This window comes from Ictidomys tridecemlineatus, chromosome 5 (genome assembly GCF_052094955.1).
Source record: "Ictidomys tridecemlineatus isolate mIctTri1 chromosome 5, mIctTri1.hap1, whole genome shotgun sequence".
NCBI lineage: Eukaryota > Metazoa > Chordata > Mammalia > Rodentia > Sciuridae > Ictidomys > Ictidomys tridecemlineatus.
The window spans coordinates 79318106-79345302 of record NC_135481.1 but is presented as its reverse complement, the minus strand read 5'-3'; the positions used below and the strand labels follow the sequence as shown (position 1 = coordinate 79345302).

The 27197-nt window shown below is 37.7% G+C and overlaps 2 protein-coding genes and 1 long non-coding RNA gene across 10 annotated transcripts in view; 1 reads left to right on the top strand and 2 right to left on the bottom strand.

Moving 5' to 3' along the window:
* Positions 1-1206: 1206 nt before the first annotated feature.
* On the bottom strand, positions 1207-21441 carry LOC144377844 (uncharacterized). 2 transcript variants are annotated; one of them, XR_013439031.1, is made up of 6 exons: positions 21267-21441; positions 19946-20087; positions 13682-13757; positions 10990-11219; positions 2984-3095; positions 1207-2291 (listed from the first exon to the last, which is right to left on the bottom strand). It is a non-coding gene; the product is annotated as an uncharacterized LOC144377844 (long non-coding RNA). The 2 variants fall into 2 exon arrangements; XR_013439030.1 differs by lacking the exon at positions 21267-21441 and having other exon boundaries at positions 19946-21254.
* A 222-nt stretch (positions 21442-21663) lies between these two features.
* On the top strand, positions 21664-24582 carry Insm2 (INSM transcriptional repressor 2). Its single transcript, XM_005322684.4, has one exon. The coding sequence runs from the start codon at positions 21807-21809 to the stop codon at positions 23493-23495; it is 1689 nt and encodes a 562-aa protein (XP_005322741.1). The 5' UTR covers positions 21664-21806; the 3' UTR covers positions 23496-24582.
* A 1005-nt stretch (positions 24583-25587) lies between these two features.
* The window catches only part of Ralgapa1 (Ral GTPase activating protein catalytic subunit alpha 1), a 217398-nt gene continuing 215788 nt past the window's right edge, over positions 25588-27197 (bottom strand). For 6 of the 7 annotated variants that reach the window (XM_021724701.3, XM_021724700.3, XM_078050215.1 and 3 more), the window contains one exon: positions 25588-26911. In XM_021724701.3, the coding sequence (XP_021580376.2) occupies positions 26861-26911 (51 nt within the window). In that variant the 3' untranslated portion in view covers positions 25588-26860. The remainder of the gene's footprint in view (positions 26912-27197) is intronic. The other variant, XM_021724703.3, reaches the window with a different exon arrangement.

The window sequence follows — 27197 nt, the reverse complement described above, 5'->3', positions numbered from 1 at the left end:
TTTCAATGTTCAATTATTTTAGAAAAATTTAAGGTTATGATGAATGATTTGAATGTATGCTATGAAATTACTTTTTCTCCTCTCCAAGTTTATCTATTTTCTCTAATTGTGTAAGGATACAAAAGGATGAAAAGCATTTTAATCTTAAAGTTCAATAATATATATCTTTATAGCAGGGATTACATACATTACAAACTTCATTTCATAAAGTTATGGGCATAAGAAAAAATTTTCAACTTTAATGGGTAAGACCAATTTGTAGATCCTTGTATAAGAGACACAAAGTTACTTTTGTGGTACTCTCTTAATTTCAAGATGATTATTGGTGTTAGAGTATGTAATTGTCCTTGTCTAATACTAGCTTCCTTTCAAATTTACCTTTTAGTTCCATTATTAATCATAAATTCCCCAAATGATTGGGTAACAAGCATTTATAAGTGGTAAAATGTACTGAGCTAGATGTACACAAGGCTGAATCTCTACCTGTTCTTTAAGAACTATTAACACTGAAAACAAAACAAAACATACTGAGTAGAAAGACACCCAGAGCTGTTCAGAACAATAGCAAGTCATCCCAGCAGACAGCCACATTTACCCGTTTCTCTTCTGAAGACTTGATAGCTTGGGTGAGGGCAGAGCCATCAAGTCATTTTCAAAATAAATATCTAATGTCACTTTAAAACTTCTATTGTGGTAATTCAGGGTATTTTAAAATACAGTTTCAAACAGGTGTCTGTTAGTATATTTCTTCTGCTTAGGACCTACTGTAAACTTAAAAAAAAAAAAGAACTGTTTTATCAATCAGTATCTGCTAAACTCTGGGTGTACATATCAGTAAATGTGCTTCTGTTTAACTATCTTTTTACAGTCATAAGAGAAATAAACATATAAAATAAATGCATCTCAATGCATAGCTGTGCAGGAGTACAGATGTTTTATTAATGAAAATGAATCCAGCTTTTTGTAAGTCATGGCAGCAATATAACATTTCATTGTTTGGTTCTGTGCTAGACAGTTCCTGCTGTTTCTACATAGAAATTCCTGTAATGCTTAATGGACATCTGGAAGAATTCAGCCAATTAATCGAATTCACGTAGGAGCTAGGCTAATGGCTGTCTGAAAGGCAGATTACATTAAATCAAACTTGCAATATGAATGAAAGCACTTAATCATACATGCAACATTCATTAGATGCGACACAGCAAGTGTTTTGATTACTTTAATGAAAGATCAGGTAAAGTGCATCAGCTGAACAGATTGAAAAGACAGCATGCTTACAAATGTTTGATTATGCTGAATATCAACAGAAACAGTGCCAGTAATTTATAGCAAAACATATTTGTAGGCGTCTAGAGCTGGTGAACTCAGTGAAATTCAGAGTCCATGCCCAAAGCAATAATTAATATATGATAAAACTTTTAATCTGATGTCAGGAAAAGAGAGTAATTGCTAGAAGTTTAGTAATTATAGTCACCGAACAACTTCATGTTTTTAATGACTCAAAATCTCTTTGAACGCCAGTTTTATTTACTTTGAGGTATATAGTTTGTGAGTGAAAAGGTATGGCAATATTAAAAACATTATACTGAAAGAGGAATTAACTCTGTTTATTAGGCTTTAAAATCTCATGGCAGGAATTAAAATTCTATTCTTAATAGTTGTTCCTGCATAATAACAGTTGTTTCTGAATGAAATCAAGATTCATGAATATTTTCCACCTTCTTAATTATCTTATTGATTTCCTCCCAACATTCTACAGAAATCTTAGAAAGTTCCTACATAATATTAATGGTACTAAACCTTTTATAATATGATAAAACAAATGCCATTAGTGGAGTAGAAAGAAAAGTAAAATATACATAATCCCTTTCTATTTTTTAAAATATATTTTAATTAATTTTATAAACAGTAAAATTAGTAGGCAAGCGCTCTACCTCTGAGCTACAGCCCTAGCTCTCTGTAAACATTTTTGTTGATGTTTTCGTTTGTTTGGTGCTGAGATACAGGGTCTGTAAGCACTTTTAACATTGGACAGGACTACTTTTAGAAGTTGTGGCAACCACTTTTTTCTGGGGTTTAACAGGAGGACTAATTTTTATCTTTCTAGGCTGATGTTAGTGTGATTCTAAAAACAGAAATGGGCATAGAACCTTGCAAGTCCTTTTTAGACATTTTCTTTGATTCAAGCCAATGAATATGTAGCAAGTCCTCTGTTGTTTTAGATGCTATAGGTGGCATCAAGAAGTGAAAGAAATGGGTTATAATCCAAGGAGTTTATAATATTCCATCCACTGGAAAAAAACAAAGAAAAATCAAAGCAACAGCAATAACAAACAAGAAAACAACTCAATCCAGAATATTTTCAAGCAGTAGAAGATAAGGTACTGATTTTTACATTTTTTAAATAAAAAAAGAGCTAAAATAATGGGAAAATTTATACTCGAGTTGCTTAATTCATTTGATAAGAGTTATGATTTAAGATAATTAAATTTTCATTATTCTAAAATTAAGCATATCCTAGTCAGTGTTTGGGCTACTATAACAAAATACCATAAATTGAGTATCCTAAAAAGCAGAAATTTATTTTGCACAGGTCTAGAGGCTGGGAAGTACAAGACCAAGTACAAATACATGTACAAGGTCCAGTATCTGGTGAGAGCTCACCGTCTCGTTCCTACATGGTGCTTTCTGGTTATAACTTCACATGGTAAAAAGGAGGAAGGAGTTCCCTGAGACCTGTTTTATTAGGGCACTGATCTCTTTCATGAGGGGCCCACCCTCAGGACCTCTTCAACTTCCAAAATCCCCACCTCTTAATACTAGCACCTTAGGGGATAGAAGGGTTTTTGTTGTTGTTGTTGTTTGTTTTTTTTTTCTTTTTTCCTTCCTCCCACTTTCCTTTTTATTGGGAATTAAACCCTGGGGTGCTTTACTACTGAGCTACATCCTCCGTTCTTTTTTATTTTTTGAGACAGGCTCTTACTAAGTTGCTGAGATCTTGAACTTGCAATCCTCCTGCCTCAGCCTCCTGAATTGCCAGCGATTACAGGTGTGTACCACCATGCCCGGTGGAGACAGGATTTCAGTGTATAGATCTGTGGGGTGAGGGACACACACATTCAGACCAAGCAAAGCATAATAAAAATATTTGTAAGTACTATTTTTTTTCCTACAGAGACTTAAACCTAAGTACATCTACAATTATTTTTCAAATATAAAATTGCACAACCCAGTTTTAGTTGGTTGATTCTACAGCAGACTAGAAAGTCTCTCTCAGCTTAATTTTCCTCAATTACAAGCATTCACAAAAAGGGAAAAAACTAGCTGAACTGGTAGGAATATGGGGTGCATGCCTGTAATCGCAGTGACTCAGGAGGCAGAGACTGGAGGATTGCAAATTTGAGGCTAGCCTGGGGAGCTTACTGAGACACTGTCTCAAAATAAAAAATAATGAGGGCTGGGGATGTAGCTCAGTGGGAGAGTACCTCTTGGTTCAATCCCTAGTATCCTGGCAAAACAACAACAACAAGAAACCCTTGCTGGACTAGAATACAACCTTTGTTTATATCTGCACACCAATTAATTCTTTTTCTATTCTATTTCTTGAACCCTAGGAACATATTAAGAATATAATCAAAAGGAAAACCTCAGATTATGCTACTTACTAAGCCTTCCTAAAGCATGTAAATCAGTTACTTAAACCTGCCCATATTACCAGTTACTTCACTTCTTTATGGTAAAAAATGGCTTTTCTGAACCATCTTCCCATTTATTTATCCAATTTCTTATAATGGGCTATGCACTCGCAGATTCTTATAAATCTTAGAATTTCAAGTTGGTTGGAAATGTAATAAGTGTTTGAATTAGCTCAGGTAGGTCCAGACAAACTAAAAGTCTTTATATTTTCCCCCACTGACAAATCTTTACCATTTCTTTGATGATGCATGAACTCTCACTTCAAATATGTTTTTAATCTTTTTTGAAGGATTAAGTCTGACATCGTTCACACTGGAGAACCCTACTATAATGAGATTCCACTAATAATAATTCCTGTCAGTCTATTAGTCCACCTATGTATTCACTACCTATTGGTCTCCAGCTTTTATTTTTTTAAGGTGTCTTCTGTGACTTTCCTGAGATGTCCAAAAAACTGTTTACATATAAAATATAGTCTTTGATATTCTTTCAATTTATTTTCTTAACCACAGGAGGAAGAGGCAGAGCTACTGTGATTTTTAAGTTTTTTTGTATTTTGTGGTGCTGGGGATCAAACCAGGGCCTCATGCATGTTAGACAAGCACTCTACCACTGCACTATGACCCCAGCCCCTATGCATTCTGTGTGTGTGTGTGTGTGTGTGTGTGAACCTTTTTTATATTTTATCTAGAAATAGGGTCTCACTAAGTTGCTTAGGGCCTTGCTAAGTTTCTGAGACTACTTTTGAACTTGAGATCCTCCTGCCTCAGCTTTCCAAGTCACTATGCATTCTTTTATCTGTGTCTGGGAACTGCTCCTTTACCCAGAATTCTGGAAGAAAAGATTATTTCAGTATAGAGTATCTTTCTCAGTCCTCCTACAGAGAACCTACAGGAATAAGATGTAGAATTGTATAAATGGATCAAGTATTTGCCTCATTGCCCTTTTTCTTTCTTGTCTTGTTCAACCTGGCTAGATAATCAAAGGGCTCGTGAGAGCCAGAGAACCTCTTGCCCAGACAGCAACCCTAGGAGAAAATTGGAAGTCATCTTATTCAGACTGTGGTTTTATTATTCTTGATCTGTAATTATTCTACCAAAAGTCTCACCGTCTGAACTCAGGAGTGAGTGAGATTGGACAGGGAGAAAGTTATTTCCTGGCTCCTCAATGAAGAGACTCCTGTGATTCAATCTCTTAGGTTTTCCCTAAGGCTGTTTTCAGCAGCGTTTCATTTGTATTTTGGTTAAGGTAATTCTTCATTTGTTTAATTTCATAAATTTCCATGGTGTGTTTCCTAATAATAATTTTAATACCTTTTTTTTTGAGCTTCTACATTGGATCAGACATAAGCTAGTAAACTACTTCACAACTTTCATAGATTTTTTTTTAAAAAAACAATGAGGAAATAGGAATTCAACAAGAGGTTAATTAAGTCACTCAATGTAACAAAGATAACAAATTGCCCAGCCAGTATAAGAATTTGAATCTGTTTTATTTATGGTGTGTGTGTGTGTGTGTGTGTGTGTGTGTGTATACACAAGCACACACGCCTGAGCTTTTGATATAGGTATTGAACCAAGGGTGCTTTTGGTATAGGTATTAAACCAAGGGGTGCTTAAACACTGAATCACATCTTCAGCCCTTTTTAGTTTTTGAGACAAGGTCTCACTAAGTTGCTTTGGGCCTCACAAACTTGCTGAGGCTGATCTTGAACATGTGATCCTCTTGTCTCAGCCTCCTGAGTCACTGGGATTACAGGCGAACACCACTGTTGGTGCCAGGTTCAGGAATTTGGATCTGTCCAGCTTTGAGGACTATTTAGTTAATTTATTTGTTCAACATCATCCTGTCATTGTATACTTCGTGTACTCCTCTTCTCACTTCCCTTTGTGTTCTTCTATTAGGTACTTGATGGATTCTTCAAGTACCATTCTGAAGAAATGGTTGTATGGTATGTAGTGAAGGGGCTCATATCTTTAGATCTCAGTGTAAACTCTTATTCGTGGCGCCAGAGAGAAGAGTTCAGTCAGAATTTGACTTGGAGATACATAAAAATGATCCAGTTAACTCCAAGGGATCTCATCGAGCAGGTCTCAACACTGGGACTACTTTGTGTGTAAAAATAATGGGCAGCAGCATCTTGAGGCTCAGTCCAGTTTGGCTCAAAGATGTTTTTGCAATGCAACTATCTTAGGAGGTATAAAATTTGTCTTTACTTATGATTATCATGAATCATTTATTTAAGACAATGAATAAAATGTCCTTCTAGGTACTTTGTGGCTAGACCAAGTCACTTCTTTAATTTAATGAGAGAGATAAATACGTTCAATCAGAATAAATATAGACCAGGTGGGTAGAGCGCTCAAGATTTCTTTTTTTCTTTCTTTTTTGGCACTGCTGGGGATTGAACCCCAGGGCCTTGCACATGCATTTCAAGCGCTCTGCCACTGAGCTGCACCCCAGCCTGTAGAGAGCATAAGTACATGGTCATGTGGTGGCAAGGAGTGGAAATTGTATCCAGTTTGTCCTCCTGAAACTTCAAGTGAGGAACTAGTATTTGGGAGGTTCCTTGGTTATAATATTAGATCATGTCTGAATGCTTTAGTTAGAAGACAGATCCTACTTGACTCAATTCTTGTAATCTGTGATTCCATGGTAGTGAAACCAGAAGGGGTCACCAGGAAATAAAAGTGGGAAGAAGCTGAAGGAAATAAAACCAAGCTTCAGCATTCAATAGCAAAATATTTCTTCTTAACATCCAAACAAAATAAATAAATAAGCAAAAAAGAAAATGGCAACTTGAGAGGAACTGGAAGAATAGATAGAGATTTTGTTTCCATTAGCCCTCACATCTAAGGAATCTAAAGTACTTTATAAAATATTATGCTTTACAGCCTCTTTATGAGACAGGCAAGTGTTATTATCTCCATATACAGGTGGGGAAAGAAGGAACAGAGGTTTGCTTCTTTTATGCCAAGTGAAGCCAAATATTTTGTGGAGTATTTGAAATGAGACTTGAAAATAGGGAAGCAAGGACAGAGAAAGCTGGAAGAATTTGTAATTGAGGGGAATAATTTCACACCACATAAGTGTCTAGAGGACGTTAATATAGTGAATCTTCATTTCCAGTGAAGTGGAATGAAAGCCTTGAATTGCTTCAATGCACCACATCGTGCAAATAGCAATTTCAGTTTCAGAAAATCCTCCACTTATAGGCAAGTTGTTCAGTGAAAATGGTCATGATGAGGATTTCGCACATAATTGTCCAAAATATGTTCACGTTTGTACCCAATACACACACACACACACACACACACACACACACACTTTCTCAGTTGAAATATTAAATATTTATAGGGCATTGTGTAGGCTCTTGAATACACTAATGGGTATCTACTGTGTTTTGGTTCCACTGTGTTATTTATTTACTTATTTCTTTTTCACCACCTACTTATCTTTTTGTATGCTGCTTTTCCCTGATCCCGTTCATTTTGGAACTTTCTTTAAGGGGTCCTGCCCAGAGAAGATAGATGCAAAAGCTTAATAAAAATAAGTATTGTGGTCTACTTTCTTATTTATAATAAAATTCATAAAACATAAATAGATATTAATTTCCTTTGAAGGCTCTAAGTTCCAACACACCCAGCGAGAGGTGGCCCCTATAATTTTTTTTGTGTGTGTGTGTGTGTGAGATATAATTTTTAAAAAGAGGGCTAAGCTTCCAGAGTAGTTGAATCTACAGGAACATGATGCCTGGATATTTTTATATATTTTTTTTAAATTTATTTTATTTTTTAGTTGTAGATGGACACAATATCTTTATTTTATTTATTTATTTTTATGTGGTGCTGAGAATCGGACCCAGGGCCTCGAACTTGTGAGGTGAGTGCGCTGGCACTGAGCCATAAACCCAGCCCTTGATATTTTTTTAATCAAGTATTTGAAGTTGAAACAGCAAGTTACGTTGTCTATCAATAAGTTGTTGACAAAAGTAAGAATAAAACCTACTGATCTGGAAATGAAATTGGGGCTTTTTAAGGTGTGAAAGTCAATTGAATACTAATGAATATTATATAGTTCTTGTTTTAATTAGCACCCTAATTCTTATTCCACAAAAGATTTGAAGTAACAATGTTACTTTCATTGTTAAACAAGTGTTATTTTTAGTTTTTGTTTGTTTGTTTGTTTGTTTGTTTTAATCAGGGATTAAGCTCAGGAGCACTCAACCACTGAACCACATCCCCAGACTTTTTTTTTTTTCTTTTAATGTTTTTAAAATTTTTAGACAGGTTGTTTATGGCCTTTCTAAGTTGCTGAGGCTGGCTTTGAATTTGTGATCCTCCTGTCTCAGCCTCCTGAGACACTGGGATTACAGGTGTGGGCCATTAAACAAGTTTTAAAAGTTAATTGCATTTAACCTTTTTGGGGAGTAAAGCAATTTCTTTATTTATACTAGATGCTGTGATAATGATAGATACTATCAAAATTGCTTTCATCTGAATTTCAACCATATTTTGAAGTTACAATGTATAATTTAAGGAATTATATTTGAATATAGTTACAAGTCTTGACTGGTTTGGAGGAGAACTGAGCCCTAGTAACCTAAGTAATTCATTGTATGTTACAAGTTAATTTCTCTTATCCTAGAATGATTGCAAACCTTCCTTGGGAGGTTGAGAGAATAGTCAAGCAATCTTCTGTGTATAATGTAGTAGAGTTCAGGTGAAGTAGCTCGATGAGAATGTTTTCTTGGTTAGTCTTATTTGTACTTCTATCCTCCCTTAACCTCTCCTACTTCATTAAACATTAACAATATACCTTTAGGGAAATCTGCTTTGTAGAAAAGCATGACATTTTTTATGTATTGACACTGTAGTTACAATGTACCAAGGCAGGTAAAGGTTTTATCAATGACAGATAGCTCTGATATACAATGGAAGCCAGACCAATATTCTAATTATCCTTATGTAAGGTCTCGAGGAAGTAAAGAAAATATATAAAGGAAGTATATAAAGGAAGTAAAGGAAATACAGCAAAGACTGAGACTTTCTTTTTGTCTCACAATAATACTGTCCTCTTTAATAATCATTTCCAATGCAGACACACACACATGCAGTATTTAATGTCTTCCACTAATAAGCATGGTTAATATTTAAGCAATATAAATCTAAAAATCAAGAAAGATGTTATTAAAATTGGTACCATAAGCTATTGTTCTTAATTTAAAAAAGATGATTATTTACCAATTAGAGCAATGAATATGTGGGAGATATATAATTTTTAAAAAGATGCTACTGTGATTTAATGTTGTGAATATTTCCTCTAGTCTTTGCATATATTTTGGGGGTTTGATTAATTCATTATTGGATAGAGAAACTCTAACTACATTCTATTAGTAATGCAGATACTTGCAGTGAATAAATAATGGCAATTTTTCTTTTCTATCTAGGGTGTCTTTTGTAGTTTCTTTTCCCATATTGTTTCTTGAATTATGTGGGTTTGGTGCTACAACAGCTCATTAAAATGGCTCCCAGTGTGTGAACCATTCATTCCCTGGGAGTTATAACTAAATTTTTAAACCTGGGTTTGTTTTGTTTTAAACATTTCTAACAATAAAACTAGAGCATCAGGGACACTGTACACATTAGTTCAAGCTGAGCCTGGTTAAAATTGAGATACAGGAAAACAAAAGGGATTAGAAGGTTGCTCATCTCTCCTTCTGGACATATGCTTTGTCAGTACATTAAATTTTCAGCTAGACCAGTACCTATTTTGATTGTCCCACAATTTACATATAGTTTTAGGCAAATGTCACTTTTGGAGATAAGTCACAGGCCATCATACAAGTGTAAGAGAAAGAGCATCAACAAATTTATCCATTTTATGTAATGATACAGCAAGTAATGAATAGAACTTATTCATTTATCTTGAAATATAAAGCAATGATCATTTTTCTTGGATGAAGCATTTTATTGGATGATCATTCTGCTTCAGTATAATATATAGCAAGTTTTTAATGAAATCATTTTACATCAAGTATATCTAATTATTTACCTGGTATAAAACTCAATTTCAACTAAATCTAATTATGAAGCAAGAAACTTAGTATATACTAAAAATACATATGAAAAGAAGATATTCTTTGTTTTGCCTGTACTTCCCATTGATGTAACAAATCTACTTATGACATCTAGAACCATGATTTAGGTAAGAATGTCACTAGTTAAAGCTACAACATGGATATGATACATAGTTTCAGCCTATCAGACGAAAATCTTCAGGAACCAGGCTTTATTGGTTCAGATACTTGCCTGCTTGTTTCACAGAACACTTTGTTAAGTGAAAGGAAGAATAATGTCTCCAATTGAAAAACAGAGGGAGTTTGGGGATGGCAGAATGCAATTGCCCAAGTTAGAGTGAACCAAATTGATCTGAAATCATTTAGATAACAATGTGATGGGCAATGGACAGCATTTGTTTATGAAGACAGATCATGCCAGGCAAATCTGATTTATTTGGTCTTATAAAATTACTCAACAAGTTTGTGGATAAAGGAAACTCCCTGGACAAACAATATATCTAAATGTTTGTAAAAGCCTTTGATGTGGGTCTGCATGAGATTAAGATAATTGAAATGCTGGGAAGATGTTGCCTAGATAATAACAATGCAGTGGTGTGGTTATCAGATTCAAAACAGAAAGTCATAAAAATAGATCATGATACCGAACTAACATATTTGGCAGAAGGCCATAAAGGGACTTGCATATTTATAGATCAGTATTGTAAGCAAATATGAAAATGGTTTAGTCCATAAAAAATTAGTTAATTCTTTCTTTAGGAGGCACACATATTATAAACAAAAATTTGTTTCAACTGCTTTACAAATTCTCCAACATGAACTATTACTTATTTTGGCCTCTACTGATATTTACAAGATTTAAAATGTGTGGTGTCTGCCAAAAGCATCAAAACAGATAACCATAAGTTTAAAAGGTTTCCAAAACATAGTAAAATTCAATGAAAATCTTATGTAGGTTTGTGAATAAATTCCTTTTTAGCTTTTTAAGAGCTAAGAGATAATTTATAATAAAACAGTCATAGTATTAATAGCAATTTTGGGAGAAACAACAACTAATTATAAATAAAATTTAAGGAAGGAGACTATGGAATGGAAAAATAGGATACAGTTTGATGCATTTTACAGTCCTCTTTCCAAATGGGAAAAATACTTTCAATATATATTCACAGGGGCTATAGTGAAATATAGAACGATATCTATGACTGCCTACTAACCTATGAGAATTGTGGAAGGGCCATAAAACTGGACTCTGGCCCTGAAGATCCAGTGATATATTGGATATGAACTGTTTAGTTGATGGATAATGGTGAGGATTTGGGGTGGGAGGCTGGGGAGAGAGCATTCAGAAAGGTGATGCCTATCTGCTGATATGAAATTATTTTAATATTTGAAAAACGGATACAGCCTTTCTGGTTGGTTCCAGCTATGTGACAGCCAAAGGTCTCTAGGAAAAATAAATAATAGAGAATTTGAGTACATTAAGGTATAAAAAGTGAAATAAAAATTCAATAAACAGATTATAAAATGTTAAATCTCATGAATAATAAAATAAATACACATTTATTGTAACAAAACAATTCTTTTAACTTATCTAATTGGTGAATACATTTCCTTATAAGTAACAGAACATAGAGGAGAGAAAAGGGAACGTGGCATTCTTCTGCTTGTGGATATAAGTATAAATAGACACTATCATTCAGAAGGCCAGTTTTGCAATATTTATCAAAAAAATTTGAATGTTGGTTTGACTTAATGGCTCTGTTGTTGTTAGGGTCAATTAGATGAACCCTCCCAGGGAAAATAACTGAAAGAGCTAGATTTTTAAAATATTTTTAAAATGTAAGAGATTATGAAAAGATAGTAGGGAAGTATCAGATTACAGGTGAAGAAGAAATGGAATGTTGAATATGGATACTATCTGCCCTGCTTGAAATTTCTGACTTGAAACAACTGAAAATTTTTTATCGTCTAGATTTGCAGGACTGGGGAAGCAAAAAGCAAAATCCAGGACTTGGATAAGAGAGGAAGTCTAGGAGAAGGTCTTCCCCCATAGGATGCTGGGACACCAAAGCCATTGAGAATTTAGTGCTTTATTCAAATTGCCTAGGTCAGTGAATTGCAAGTCTTGAACTTAGGTTAAAGCAATTCTAAACTGGAAGTGCAGGGCAGAAATAAATATAAATCCTCCCTGAAGTAAGACACCTACATCATAGGTATAAAATCATTCTAGAAATAATCCTTCAACTACAATGTTGAGCACATAATCAAAGAAATCAGGTAAACAATGAAACTAGATTAAATAAAGAAGAATAAACAGAGATAACAGACAACAGAAACAGACTCAAAAAGACTTTATTGGATTTGCCAGGCTCAGACTCTAAGACTATAAAAAACATTTAAGAAGGGCTGGGGTTGTGGCATGGCTGAGGCACTGGGTTCTATCCTCAGCACCACATTAAAATAAATAAATAATAAATAAAGATATTGTGTCCATCTACAACTTAAAATATATTTTTAAAAATTTAAGAAGAATGTGTTTAGTCTGGTGTGGTGGTGCACCCCAGTAATCCCACTGAGGCAGGAGGATCACAGGTTTGAAACCAGCTTCAGCAATTTAGTGAGGCTATAAGCAACCTAGTGAGACCCTGTCTCAAAATAAAGAATATATAGGGCTGGGGCTGGGGCTCAGTGGTTGAGTGCTGCTGGGTTCAATTCCTGGTACCCCTAACAAAACAAAACAAAACAATAACAACAACAAACACCACAAAAACAAAAAATCCAAACAAACGTGAAAAGCAGCCAGAGAAAGGGACACATTACTTTCAAAAGAGCAACATCTACCAATAGCCGCCTTTCTTTTCACTAGTGAAAATGGGAAACAAGAGCAGAATGTTATTTTGAAAGAAAATAGTTACCAACCTAAAACTCTACAGTAGATAAAATAAAGGCATTTCAGACACCTCAGAGCTGACATATTTTGCCACTGGCAAATTTACAGTGAAGGAAATTTTAAAGCATGTATTCCAGGCAGGAGAGAAATAATCCCTTATGGAAACTCTGAGATACAAGGAATTAAGAGGAAAACTTGTGAGCAAATCTAATGATGTGTAAAACAATAATATTGTGAACTTTAAAAAAATACTACATTAAAATACAAAGCAATAAGTCAGGCATGGTGGTGTATGCCAGTAATTCCAGCGACTCAGGAGACTGAAGCAGCACCTGGATTGAAAGTTGGAGTCCAGCTTGGGCAATTTACTCTGCCTTGAAATAAAAATTTTTAAAGGGGCCAGGGTTACAGCTTAGTGGTACAGTGCTTGTCTAGTGTCTAGTATGTTCAATGTTAGTACTAAAAAACAAAGAAAAAAAATAAGACCCCTCTCCAAACTGTAGCATATAAATTAGGAGAGAGTACATGGAATTCAAGTATTCTAATGTCATTTTACTATCAGAGACAATTTTTTCTAAACTAAAAATTATGATGTAATTTAAAAAATAATCAATACAGGAATACAAGAAAGATTTTAAACTGGTAAAGAGGAGATTCGATATATAAAAATAAGATACCAACCCAAGGAACAAAAGAGAAAAAGAAATGTAACATTAGGCAAATAAAGCACATTTTTAAAGACAGAAGATTGAAATTCCAAATATAGCAGCAATTACATGAATGTAAAAGGACTTAATGCTCCAGTTACAAGTTAAATACTGTCTGGTTAAACAAATCCAACTGTTATTAATAGGAGACATTGAAAACATAATGATAAAGAAAGGTTGAACTTAAAAGGAAAACATATACCTTGCAAATATCAATCAAAAGAAAGCCGATTTGAAGAAAAACATCAGAAGAAAACTATTTAAGGCAAAAAGTGTTATTAAAGATGAAGAGGGAGACTTTATACTTACAAGAGGTTCAGTTAACCAAGCAGATGCTGAATTAGTTCATATGAATCTTGAGATTATGATAAACTCTCAAGATTGTCTAGAGCAAAAGTTGACAGTTACAAAGAGAAAAAACATAAATTAGTATGGATGTGTATGAGGAGGAAAGTGTGCACACACACACCTAAACTTGGCATGTACAATTGCAAACTACATATTCTTTCCAAGCATATGAATTAAATATTAAATCTAAATATATAAAGATTGACAGGATCTCCCTGCCTGCCCTGTGCCAGCTAGACATCTTTCGTAAGTATTCCAAAATGCTTATTTGGAATACATATACACTCTTTTTTTTTTGCATAATGAAAAGCAGATTAGATAGTCAACCTCTACCTTAATGAGTTTACAAGCAACACCAAGTAGGTATATTCATATGCAGCACTAGTATGAGCCACTGCTATAGAGGATACAAGTTTATCTTATTTAATTCTCATGCTATTATGTATGTATTGTCATGGTAATACATAATTTAGAGATAAAGAAATAAAATTCAGATTAAACAAGTTTTCTAAGATAACCTCTTTAGTAAATAACAAAGCAAGGATTCAAATCTACTATTTTTGTGTAATGAACCATTCCAGAAAACACGAATTCCTTTGAGACTAGAAAGAAGGAGGTAAAAATTCTTATAGAAGAATCTCTAATATTTGGAAAATGTCTTCATGCAATATTGACAAAGTTTTAAGTGCCTGTAATATAGGAAAGTTAAACAGTGAGCCAAAGTGGCTAAAATCATTTGATGAAAGAGCTATCTTAGAAGATAGAGGTAGAGCGAGGGATTTGGAGTGTGAGAATGCCTGAGGGAAAAGACCCAGCACAACAATTAAGGTGTTACGTCTCATACCTTCAAAAATTCTTTTTTTTGCTAGTTTAAGTTTGCTACCTTCTCATTGCTTCTAGTCCCTGACATAAATTCCAATTTTAACAGTCTTTCATGACCTAGTGAAAGTCAAGTTGAAAGTCAAGTTGTAAATTCCCTCTACTTTCAAGTTTGTAGAATGTATTATTTATTTTACTGTTCAATGCAGGGGGCAGGGAGAACATGCATATAGATAAGTATAATTAAATAGTTTATCAATACACTGTTTAAATATATTCAACATTTGAATAAATGAGCCCACATTATCTTCTGTCAACTATTTTAATATTTTCTGGCTGCACCCCTTGTGTCAAGTCTCATCCCACTCTCTTAACTTCTCCATATGTTCCCCTCAACACCATGGTTTTGCTTCAATATAGCCTTAGATATTTTTCCAAAATAAAGATCTGATTATATAACTTAATGCTTTTTAAAAAACATCATCGGATTTCATTTATAGGAAATACTACACTCTTAAGCCTCTCTGATAAGAAACTGGAACCACACAATAAGTAAATGGCAGTCAAAATCCAAAGTCAGGCCTCACTGACTCCAACTCAGGCTAACCCAGTAAACCACATTGCCTTCTTCCATCTTTTATGTGTTTGGTGAATTTTTTTTTTGTTAACCATATGAAGCAAAATTAATTTTGAGCATATCAAATCCTATATAGAAATCATTACTGCCTTGTATCATAATTGGGCATAAAATAGAGGCCAGTCACATAATAAGTTATTGTTATTTGAGCAGATTTATGGTTGCCATTACTGTCAATTGTTTTCCTTCATCTCAAACACATAATTTATAACTTCTATTCATTTAGGGTGCATGCATTTTGGAATTTCACGTGCATAATAATATGTAATGCCCAAAGCACCCTGTGAGATAATTATTGCTATTTCCATTTTATGATGAGGAAACTGTTGCTTAAGATTAAAAAGTGGGGCTGGGGACGTTGCTCAAGCGGTAGCATGCTCGCCTGGCATGCGTGCGGCCCAGGTTCGATCCTCAGCACCACATACAAAACAAAGATGTTGTATCCGCCGATAACTAACTAACTAGATAAATAAATATTAAAATTCTCTCTCACTCTCTCTTTAAAAAAAAAAAGATTAAAAAGTGGTGGAGATGATGACTATCTTCATTTTAAAGTCTGTACCACTTCCTGTTGAAGCTCCTAGTTGAATTTCCCAGTAACCTGGTTCTTACTTTCCATGTCCTATGCCTGAAATTCCTTGTTTTTCACATATGCAGACTTCTCCCGTCTATCTTGTGTTTCTATCTATCTAAGTAGCTGACTGGTTTATTTTTGCTCCCATTTTCTTAGTATGGAGACTACTTAAAAGCATAAAATAGCTGGGCGTGGTGACATATACCTGTAATCCCAGTGGCTCCGAAGGCTGAGGCAGGATGATTGCAAGTTTGAGGCCAGCCTCAGCAATTTAGTGAGGTCCTAAGCAACTTAGCAATACCCTGTCTCAAAAAATAAATAAATAAATAAATAAAAATAAAAATGACTGGGGATGTGGCTCAGTGGTTAAGCACCCTTGGGTTCAATTTCCTGTACCAAAACAAACACAAAAGCAAGCAAGCAAACAAAAGCTGAAAATAGTAGCAACTCTAGCTATAAGTTGGGGTTTATTTTCCCTGTACAGAATGACTTCAAAAGGGGAACAACGGGAGTTCAAAGCCAGCCTCAGTAAAAGTGAGGCACTAAGCAACTCAGTGAGACCCTGTCTCCAAATAAAATACAAAATAGGGCTGGGGATGTGGCTTAGTGGCCAAGTGCCAGAGTTCGACTCCCAGTACCCTCTTGCCCTGCCAAAAAAGGTGGAATTGGAATGCCTAAGCCATGGCTTGAGTAGCTGAGGTGGGGAAGAAAACACTTCCAAGGGCATACAGTGAAAGGAAGACCTTTCCATTCCTTTCATTTCTCTGCATCAAGATTCCCCAATACCTAGGATCTAGAATCTTCAAAATTCTGTTTTTCCCTCCTCTAAACTCAGATGGGCTTCAGGCCTGTGGGTTGCAGCTGTAAGAAATTGTGATGCTGTCTTAAAAAAAAAATTCTGGTAGTTCACTGTTTTAGAAATCAATTCATTTATATGCCTGCCTAGTATTGTTCTAGAGACAAATGTACAGCAGGATGAACCTGCCTTCATAGACCTTATAGCTTGCCAGGAAACAATTAATGAGTAAATACTATGGTGATAGGAAATGATAAATGCTATGAAGAAAAAGAAAGTTGAGGGATTGTAGCACAGTGACAGAGTGTATGTTCAGCACACACGAGGCCCTGAGTTTGGTCCCCAGCATGTGCATGCACACATGAACACACAATTACAAAAACAAAGGAAAAAGAAAGCTGACTAGAAAATGATGAAGGGTGGCTGATATTAGGATGGTCAGGGAAGAGCTTTCAGAGCTGGTTTGTTTGTTTTGTTTTGTTACTCGGGATTGAACCCAGAGGCACTCAATACTCAACCACTGAGCCACACCCCCCATCCCTTTTTATTTTTCATTATTGAGACTGAGTCTTGCTAAGTTGCTTAGCCTTAGCCTTGCTAAGGTGCTGAGGCTGGCTTTGGACTTTCTATCCTTCTGCCTCAGCCTCCAGAGACGTTGGGATTATAGATGTGCACAATAGTGCCCAGTCTGAGGTGGCTTCTAAAGACTCAAAGTTAAGGAACACAAGAAAGAAAGAAAGAGAGAAAGGAAGAAAGGGTGGGGGGAGAGAGAAACATTCTAGTGGAAGACAACAGCCTTGAGAGTTAAGTGTGCTTCTCATGTATGAGAAATAAAGGAGACTAATGTGGATAAGAACAGATTGAACAAGGCAAAGAGTGGTGGAAGGATGTGATTTAGGAATAGCCAGGGATTAATCAGTGTTTTGGATTTATACATGGTCGGTTGCAGCTGTAAGAAATTGTGATGCTTTTTTTTTTTAATCTGATGGCTCAGTATTTTAGAAATCAATTCATTTAGCTGGGAGAGGCAGCACACACTTGTAATCCTAGTGGCTCAGGAGGCTGAAACAGGAGGATCACAAGTTCAAAGCTAGCCTCAGCAAAAGTGAGGTGCTAAGCAAGGTCAGTGAGACTTTATTGCTAAATAAAAATACAAAATAGGGTTGAGGAAAAGGCTCGGTGGTCAAGAGCCCCTGAGTTAAATCTCTAGTACTGGAAGAAGAAAGAAAGAAAGGAAGAAAGGAAGGAAGGAAGGAAGGAAGGAAGGAAGGAAGGAAGGAAGGAAGGAAGGAAGGAAGGGGGAGAAAGGACAAAAAAGAAATCAATTCATTTGAAGGTTTTGAGTAAAAGAGGGAAATGATCAGATTTATATTTTATCAGGATCCATCTTGCTGCTACACTATAGAGAAGGCAATAGTGGATGTAAAAGATGAAACAGAATGTGGTGATAGAGAATCTGAAAGGTGTTCAGATTCAGGCAAAGCTTTGAAGATAGAATTGCTAATGGGTTGATTAAGGGGTGTTTAGCTTGAACCAAAAGTTTTGGGGTTTTGGTCTAGACAGGTAACTGAATGAAGGTATTATTACTGACGTGAGGAAACTGAGATGGGGATTCATTTCAGGACAGAAATTCAGTTTTAGATTTGGGAGAGATGGTTGACTTCTAGGTTTTGGGGGACAATAGATCTATAGTAACTGCAACTGGTGTTAATCTTTTACAGGAGTATGTCTAGGTGGAGGTGAGGAAGCAGAGAAACAGAAGAAATAAAGTTCTTCCTGAGTAATTCCCTACATATTCAAGTGATTAAAAAGTAGGTCAGTCATCTGAGCCTGTTTTATAGATAATATGATTTTAAGGCAAGAAGAAGTCTGTCTTCAAATTTTTTTCCCTAATTTCTACTGTCTCAATTTGTGAATTTAAATCACAGTAATTTATTCCCTAGTTAGACCTAGACAATAGTCAGGTAATTTAAAGCATCAATAGCTTGAGAGATAATCCAGTGTATATGAGTTTTTATTAAGGTGTAACAGAGCAGATGAAGGTCCTGCATGTTTCAAAAGGAGGCAAAGATTGCCTATGATAAGAGAAAACATGTAGATAAAACAAAGATTTCACAATCTTGCTGAGCATGCTCATTATTCAGGTAGACATTTATCATAATATCTAAGTGAGAAAATAGAGAAAGAAATATTCGTATCTCAAATGATCATCTAGGTTTATGTATGAGTGGGAAGCAGGCATCTAAATTCTTTCTCTTCCCCACAGTTTAATTCTTATTCTTCTCCCAAAAGTGCTCTTCAACTAGAAGACCTCTGGCATGATAGAGGCTTGTCACCTCTGTGAGGGCCAGATTTCAAGCTGATTGCTGTGGAGAATGCTACTTCTCTGTACAATTACTCCATTTGATGTTGAGATATCCTAAAGGGAAGTTACTGCATTGAACACTAGAGAGATTAAAGGCAATTTTTATATTATGTATTTTTTCTGATTGTCAGAGTAAGATAATTTCATGCAGAGCATTTAAAAAAAAGTTTTAAAACTCCAAACAAAAAAGACTTAAAATTCCTACTAACTATGGGAACATTATAACAGCATTTTGGCATATCTACTCCCAGTACCTTGTGCCTTTTGTTCTTTCATAATTGAACTCCTTATTGTACAAGCAACTTTACATCCTGCTGTCGCATTTTTATGGTTACCTAATTATCTATTACAGCTATCCCATGATTTACTTTTTTGATTATTTATGATTATAAGTAACACTGTGGTAAACTGCTGTGAGCAGTAAATTTTTGCTCTTATTTTGGGTGACTTACTGAAACAGTAAATGGTAGATTAAGGGTATACCCTTTTAAAAAAATGTTTCTGATACATTGTTACACTGATTTACAGAAAGGTTGTTATTAAATTATACTTGAGGGCAATGGAAAGCTATTAAAATTATTTAATCTGGCAGAAAATATATGTCAGTAGTTCTTACAAAGCATTGTGCCTTTGGGGAAAAGCCCCTTTGGAAAAGTGTCTGTCTTAAAGTATGAAAATTCTTAATATTACATTTTCTATACCACATAACATATCTGGGTCATGGGGAGAAGTAAGGGGAAGAACTGATAAGAATTTGAGGTACTTAAACTAATATATTAGACATGATCAACATGAGAAACTAAGGATACCAACACTATGAAAAGACCTAGATATTTTAAATACTAATTCAGAATATTATTTGGTTATAACATGTCAGGTTTATTTACTTATTTTGTATGATTTCATGTTGTTTAAAGGGAAACAATGTAACTGGGTTTTAGTCCATTACTCAGTTGTGAAATCAGTTTATTTGCTATGACCAATACTTTTAAATACTTTTAAGAGCAAATTCAGTCAAATGTGGCAGCACTCACCTGTGATCCCAGCTACTCAGGAGGCTGAGGCAGGAGGATAACAAATTTATGGCCAGCTTGGGCAATTTAGTGAGACCTTGTTTCAAAAAAGGGCTGGGGATGTAGCTCTGTGGTGGAGTATCCCTGGGTTCAATCCCCAGTACTGAAAAACGAAACCAAAAATATTGTAAATTAAATGAAAAACGGGAAAGCATTGCACTTAATTAAGGGAAATATTATTTTGTGAAAATTGTTTTCAGTTGTGGGTGTATTACAGAACATATTTTTTATCGTGGGATTTTATGAAAGAAAAATAATTTGAAGTCATGGGAGAGTGGAAAGAGTCTGGGCTTTGGAATTAGTTAGACCTCAGTTTGGATCTGGTCTGTGCATATGCATGACTTGCCAGTTACTACCTTCTCTCTGGCTCCTTCCCAGGGTGTGCACAAGTGTAGAAATTTCTTAGTGTGCAGTGATTAATAAATATGTAATTACTTCCAAATCTTTCCCCCAATAATGTTCTCCTTGTAGAAATATTCATGAGAGGGAAGACAATGTTTTAGTGAACTTGCTATATTCTGTTTTAAAAATACCTCCCTCAGTCTTTTCTCAAATTTGGTTTAGTAAGGAGAGTTGAACACAGTTCTTTCCCGTCTTTTCCTGTTCTCACATTGTACTTTATTATAAAATTTGGCATTTCACCTGTTGAATATTGTCTAATCATTTCATTGTTTAGCTAGTATAATGGACTTTCAGATCTCTTCTAGTTCTTAAGACAGAGCTGGGCACATGGCAGGGGGCCAGATGAAAATTTGTTGAGTTTGGACTACAGCACATTTTTTTTTTTTTTTGCAAAGTATCGCTTGTTATGTACGGGGAAGCAGATGTAATGCTGATTCCACCAGCATTTCTCACTCAATCTACTCCATGCTAAACAGGCCAGTTAGGCATTAAGTCATGTCTCTGGATAGCACAAGTGGAAAGTGTGAACAGAAAAACCACTTTGTGCGAGGGCAGTTGAAAATTAGATCCCTTCCCCTCCCCATTCCTATTCCCATCTGGGAGGGGGCACTTATCAGTCTGGAGGACCAGGACCCAGAAACGTGCTGGCGTCCTGAGCTCCAGAGGCTTGTCAGCACGCACGATCTCCCGCACTGAGAGCCCTTCTTCCCAGATGAATTCTCATAGTATCGCAGTCTCGATCGATACTGGATGGCAGACGTGCTCCCACCGTCAAGTGTAGGCACAGGGCGGTGGATTTAGCCACCCTGCCTCTCGATCGCAGCATCTCATCAGTTCAATACCTGCAGAGGATGTAACCAGTTCCCCGGTGGACACCCACCCTGTGGTCTCCACTTCCCGCTGCGGTTTCCCTCCACAGTCCTCCCTGATCGTCAGAGCTTTCCAGTCAGGCCGGGGGGGGGGGCGCAGGGTCGCTGCTGTGCGGGGCTCTCCGATGGATGGTCCCATCCCAGGAGGCGGCTGAGGTGGGGAGGGCCGCACTCCCTCACACTCTAGACCTTACCTTCCTGCGTCTTCACCTGGGGCGGGGGTTGAGGCGAGCAGCAGGGGAAGGCTGCCCCTCTGCAGACCTCAAGCCGCTCAGAGGCACTGCTAGGAGGGGCAGTGAGGTGCGCCGCCACCCAGCTGAGGCTTCAAGGCTGGGCCTGGCAGACAAAACCCCGCCCCCGGCACCCGCTCCCACTCCTGATTGGCTGGATCAGCCAGGAGGTGGCCCAACAGGCCCTCGGCCCGCGTCCCAGCTATAAAGCCAGCCTGGGCATGACTGCCGTGGCGAAGCTTGTGTAGCTCTTGTCGCTCGCCCGCTCTCAGCCCTGTGGTCCCTCATTGCTCCTGGAGCCTGAGCGTTCCCGAATCCACCATGCCGAGGGGCTTCCTGGTGAAGCGAACTAAACGGACAGGTGGCTCATACCGAGTGCGCCTAGCTGAGCGGGTCTTCCCCTTGCTGAGACCCCAGGTGGCGCCGCCCTTCTCCCTGGAGGTTCCCAGTGTCTCCCTTCCCGGTGCGGAGCAGGCGGCGCCCCCCACCCAGGAGGAGCCCGGAAAGGGGCTGACGGCGGAGGCGGCCCAGAAACTGTCCGGGTCACCCTGTCGGGCGGCTGGGGTGAGCCTGGGAATAGGCGGGCAGGAAGGCACAGAATGGAGGGCTGATGACAGGGAGGGTCCCAGACCCAGCCCCAGCCCCGCAAAGCCGGCGGGCACCGAACTCCGCCGGGCGTTCTTGGAACGCTGCCTCAGCTCTCCTGTCTCCGCTGAGTCTTTCCCCGGTGGTGCCGCCGCTGTGGCTACTTTCTCCTGCTCGGTGGCTCCAGCAACCGCACCGACCTCGGGGGAACAGTTTTTGTTGCCTCTCCGGGCACCATTTCCCGAGCCCGCGCTCCAGCCGGACCCTGCGCCCCTCTCTGCCACCTTGCAGGGCCTGAAGCGAGCCTCTGGCAGCGAGCGCCGTGTCAAGGTATCTCTAGGCTGTGCGCCTGGAGTCACGGCTGCGGGAATCAAGAAGCCAAAGGCCATGAGGAAGTTAAGCTTTGCCGATGAGGTGACCACGTCCCCTGTTCTGGGCCTGAAGATCAAGGAGGAGGAACCGGGACCACCTTCCAGGGGCTTGGGTGGCAGCCGCACACCTTTAGGAGAGTTCATCTGCCAGTTGTGCAAGGAGCAGTACGCAGACCCCTTCGCGCTGGCTCAGCATCGTTGCTCCCGCATAGTGCGTGTTGAGTACCGCTGCCCCGAGTGCGATAAGGTCTTCAGTTGCCCTGCGAACCTCGCCTCTCATCGCCGCTGGCACAAGCCACGTCCTGCAGCAGCAAGCGCTGCCACAGTCTCCTCCGCCGACGGGAAACCACCTCCTTCATTGTCTTCATCTTGTCCGGACTCCGGGTCCCTTGCATCTTTTCCGTCCGAAGGGAAAGAGAATAGCAGGGCAGAGCGGACTGCGGATCAGCACCCGCAGGTCAGGGACAGCTCCGGGGAGGATCAGCACCAGGACAGTGCTTCGCACCAAGGCCTTCAGGTGCTTCCGCACCGGGAGTCACCATTGCCACAGGTCTCCTACCGAGAGGGGGTGTTGGGGCACCAGGTGTCTGGGCCGGGCAGTGCCAGTAGTGGTGGGGGATCTGAGATCTTCATATGCCCATATTGCTACAAAAAGTTTCGTCGCCAAGCTTATTTACGCAAGCACCTGGGAACTCACGAGGCAGGCTCAGCTCGTGCGCTAGCTCCCAGCTTTGGCCCCGAACGCAGGGCACCACTCTCCTTCGCTTGCCCGTTGTGTGGGGCTCACTTCCCATCCGCAGATATCAGAGAGAAGCACCGGCTGTGGCACGCTGTCCGCGAGGAGCTGCTCCTGCCCGCTCTGGCGGGGGCTCCTGGTGAAGCACCAGGCCCCGGAGGTGCATCTGATGGAAGTGCTCAGCAAATTTTTTCATGCAAGCACTGCCCGTCCACTTTTTTTAGCTCTCCAGGGCTGACCCGGCATATCAATAAGTGCCACCCCTCAGAAAGCCGGCAAGTATTGCTGCTGCAGATGCCACTGAGGCCGGGCTGCTGAGGGCCCAAGAGACCAGGAAGATTTCAAGGCTGGCCTTGGGGAAAACAGATCATAGGAATCGCTGTGGGGACTTTCTTCAACTTGCAAGTTTACTTTCTTTTCCAGGCTTTCCCTCCTAAAACTCTCCCAGTAGTCAATGTTCTGCCAGGGGAGCAGACAGAAAAATGTAAAATCCTCCTCTAGAGCAGGTATGTATAAGGTATAAATATTCATAGTCAGACTGTCAGCTTTAAATCTTCCTCACTAAAATAGGATTTCCCCCCTCAAAACTCTGGAGACCCTAACAAATCCTATATGATTTGTAATTCCTATGGAAATTTGCAGTGAATGCATGCATGTCTCAATGTCTACAAAGGGTTCTGGCTACCAAACGTGGTGGTCACCAGTTTTTGTTTTTCCTCTTGCCATCACAGGCACCTATATAGTTTCTGTCTCAATAGGGTCAGATATCTTGCATTGTATATTCTGTGAATTAAAAAGTTATGTGATTGGTGCCAAACTTACAGGGGGGCAAAGATTCAAGCACTGTGTCCAGGCCAGGAAACATAAGAGGATGTTTGCTGCTTTGGGGGGATATGAAAATCTCCCTTGTAACCTTTTGACAAGTATATGTACTAGTCTATTTTTAGTTTTTGGAGGTGGTACTTTACTGGAAGGAGTTGAGACACTCTCCAAATTCTTACCTTTAGCTATTTTGTGTGCAGTGTTCAGGAAGAGTTGCTTTAAACCTTTCTTTACATAGCTTTTCAGAAATGTAGAACTTGTTTCCTGACATTTGACTGTTTTAGTAAGATTTCACCCAAATTATTTAATGCTTCTGCTGTGTATCTCATACTGTATATATGAAATTTGTTCAGCTTAAGGAAGATGTTAATACCTGTAATACATTATGAAACTGAATGGCAATTCACTCAATATTTAATATTTTCTTTTCAGCAGCAACTTTTCAATTTCTTTTTGTAAAGCATATTCAGTGTACATTCTGTACTCATCCCCTAATAGCTAGAGTTTGGGATATTGGCTGAGCATTGCTTGACAGCTCAGATTTGTAAGATGCTTATCACCAAATAAATGTACATAGACTGTGCTTTGTTTTGTTGTTTGTCTAAATAATGGCTGAACACAGCATATTTTCAAAGTCACATTTATTATCTCCCCATTGCCAGTATTCTACTTTAGAATTTTAGTGGCCCATTTGGACAGAATACAAAGACAGGAGATGTATTTTGCAAATGAACGCATGGTGTAGAAATGCTATCCATTTGAAGTATAGCTGCACAGACCGACCTGCCCAAAGGCCAAAAATATGTACTGATATTTCAATGTATTTTCTATTGCTATTTGTTAAAGTATTTTCTTAAAAAAGGTTCAGAATAGTGTCACCTGAAAATTACAAAAGTTATAACTGTCTGTTATAATTTTAAAGTGATATCACTAAGCTAATTTCACTATCTCAAGTTGGTATTTTCAGTCCATTTTATTATACATTACTATCAATCCAGTAGATGTTTATTTAAAACAAACTGAAAGCACCTTAGAAACATGTGAACAGTAATGTTTGATTCTCCTTTTTATAATCCTTCACCTTGACTATGGGAAATTGTCTATATTGTTAAGTTTGTTCCCAAGGACTCTTTATCCATTTGTTCATTTTTTAAAATAAGCATTCATAGAAATTTTTAGTTTGTATTTACAAGAAAACAAAAAATGAAATGCATGGGAACTCAGTAACTCTGAAAAGCTATTTTAGAAAATTTTTCTGGAAAGTTTTAGTCCTAAGAGCATATTATAAAACAATGTGACATTTAAGAAATTAAAGAAGCATAAGGTCTGTAATAAATTGATCCTTTAACCAACTGCACTGGGTGAAGTTTCTGGCCAGTCTTAAGAAGGTGTAAATTTCCTGTGTTCTTAATGACTGTGGAGGGATCTCTGAGAAATAATTTGGAGTATATCCTCAATAGGAAATTCAGTTTTCGTGATTACCTAAGATAATCTCAGTTTATGTTTTACATCTCCCCATTAATCATACAGCCCTGCTTATTAAATCTGAAAATACATGAAATATTTAAGACAAATCATGGACAGGACATGATAAGAATATTTTTATTGTGTTATTAAATACCATGTCATTTTTTAACCCCCCACAGTTACAAATTTGTAGACACTATATGAATGATACATAATTTATATTCTATGGTTTGCCAGTATGATATATTTATTTACACATGCAGTTGGTACCAATGTCATGCTACATATTTCCTTAAGAGATGCCCATTCAAAACAAAATGTGAGCAGCTTATCTACCATAGGAAAATACTTCTGGAGGATGGAATGTCTACCAACTTGCACTGGAAAGTTCAGTATTAATAATATTAGATTTAACTTAGACTCCTGGGTCATGTTCCCTTTTCTTTTTAATAATACACATAATTTAAGCAACATATTTATGTCAGAAAATTATGTTTTTTCCTCCTATGGATCATCTTCTTTTTGCTACTTAAGAAAGAACACAGATAAGCCAGGATCTATCAGCCAATAATCAAGGGCCACAATCTCAAAACAGAAATAGCAATTTAACAGCAATACCACTTAAAAGCAAAACATTAGAAAATTATTTGGAAGCTAAATAGAAATCAAAATTCGGCAATGATTTTTCTAGTTATTGGATATGTCATGGTATCACCTGCACAGCCAAGAAATGAGACATTGTCTTGGGAAGAAAAAGTTAATGCTAAAATTATTTTACTTAAGAATTTGAGATGCTAAGTGAGCATTTTGAGTGTTTTATTTTTGTAACAAATACTCTACACACATCTGTATTAACAGATTTGTAACTTTTTGCTCTTACTTTACAAATGCTTAAACTTAATTTTACATTTGTAAAAAAATTATACATTTATTGAGCCATAAAGCTGCAATGAGGCACAATAAATAAAATGAGACTATTTGTCCAATTATATTTTGGCTCAACATTAATCATGAAATTAAAGGTAAAACTATTTAGACATAATTATCTAGGAAGGTAAAGAGTGTAAAATAAAACTCCACACCCTCAAAATATGGCAGCTTGGAGTGTGAGGAAAAAACAAATTGAATAAATAGTCCAAATCTAAAATATTAGGTTACAAATTATTTGAGTCCAGTGTTTTCTCAAATATACAGGAAAGAACATGCACGTTATGGCAGGAATGAAGGCCTGCAAGGATTAACACTTTGTTCGTGCTAAGGTGGTTACTGCTGATCACTGTTGGGCTGCTTGTCTCCTTAGGATTTATTGGCTGAGCCAGAGGAACGACGCAGTTTCATGGACATGCGGCTTTTGCTAGTTCGAGGAGACATTGGAGAGGCCAGGTCAGCCCCATCTACCTGCGTTGCTGTGGGAGCTTCACTGGGTAGAATCTCTGGGTAGGAGCCTGTAGGAAACAGCAAGAACATAAATATATAGTCATCTGGCCTCTCATCTCATAAGACATAACCTTTCTGCTACTGATCTGGAGTAAGGATCCCACCCCTTAATGAGGTCTTTTGAAAAAAAAAGCAAGCCCCAGATTTGCTTGTTACCACAGCCTGCTAATGTAGTTAAAACCCAGTGATTTGGTGGCTCAGGTCATCATATTAGCCATATAGCGCCAATCATCATGTCCAGAGCCAGAACCCTGGACAAAGCAATGGGAAGCAAAATCTCTGGGCAGAAAGATG

Bases quoted from the DNA above. Each gene is read 5' to 3' on its own strand.
- Insm2 (XM_005322684.4), top strand. From the start codon at position 21,807: ATGCCGAGGGGCTTCCTGGTGAAGCGAACTAAACGGACAGGTGGCTCA.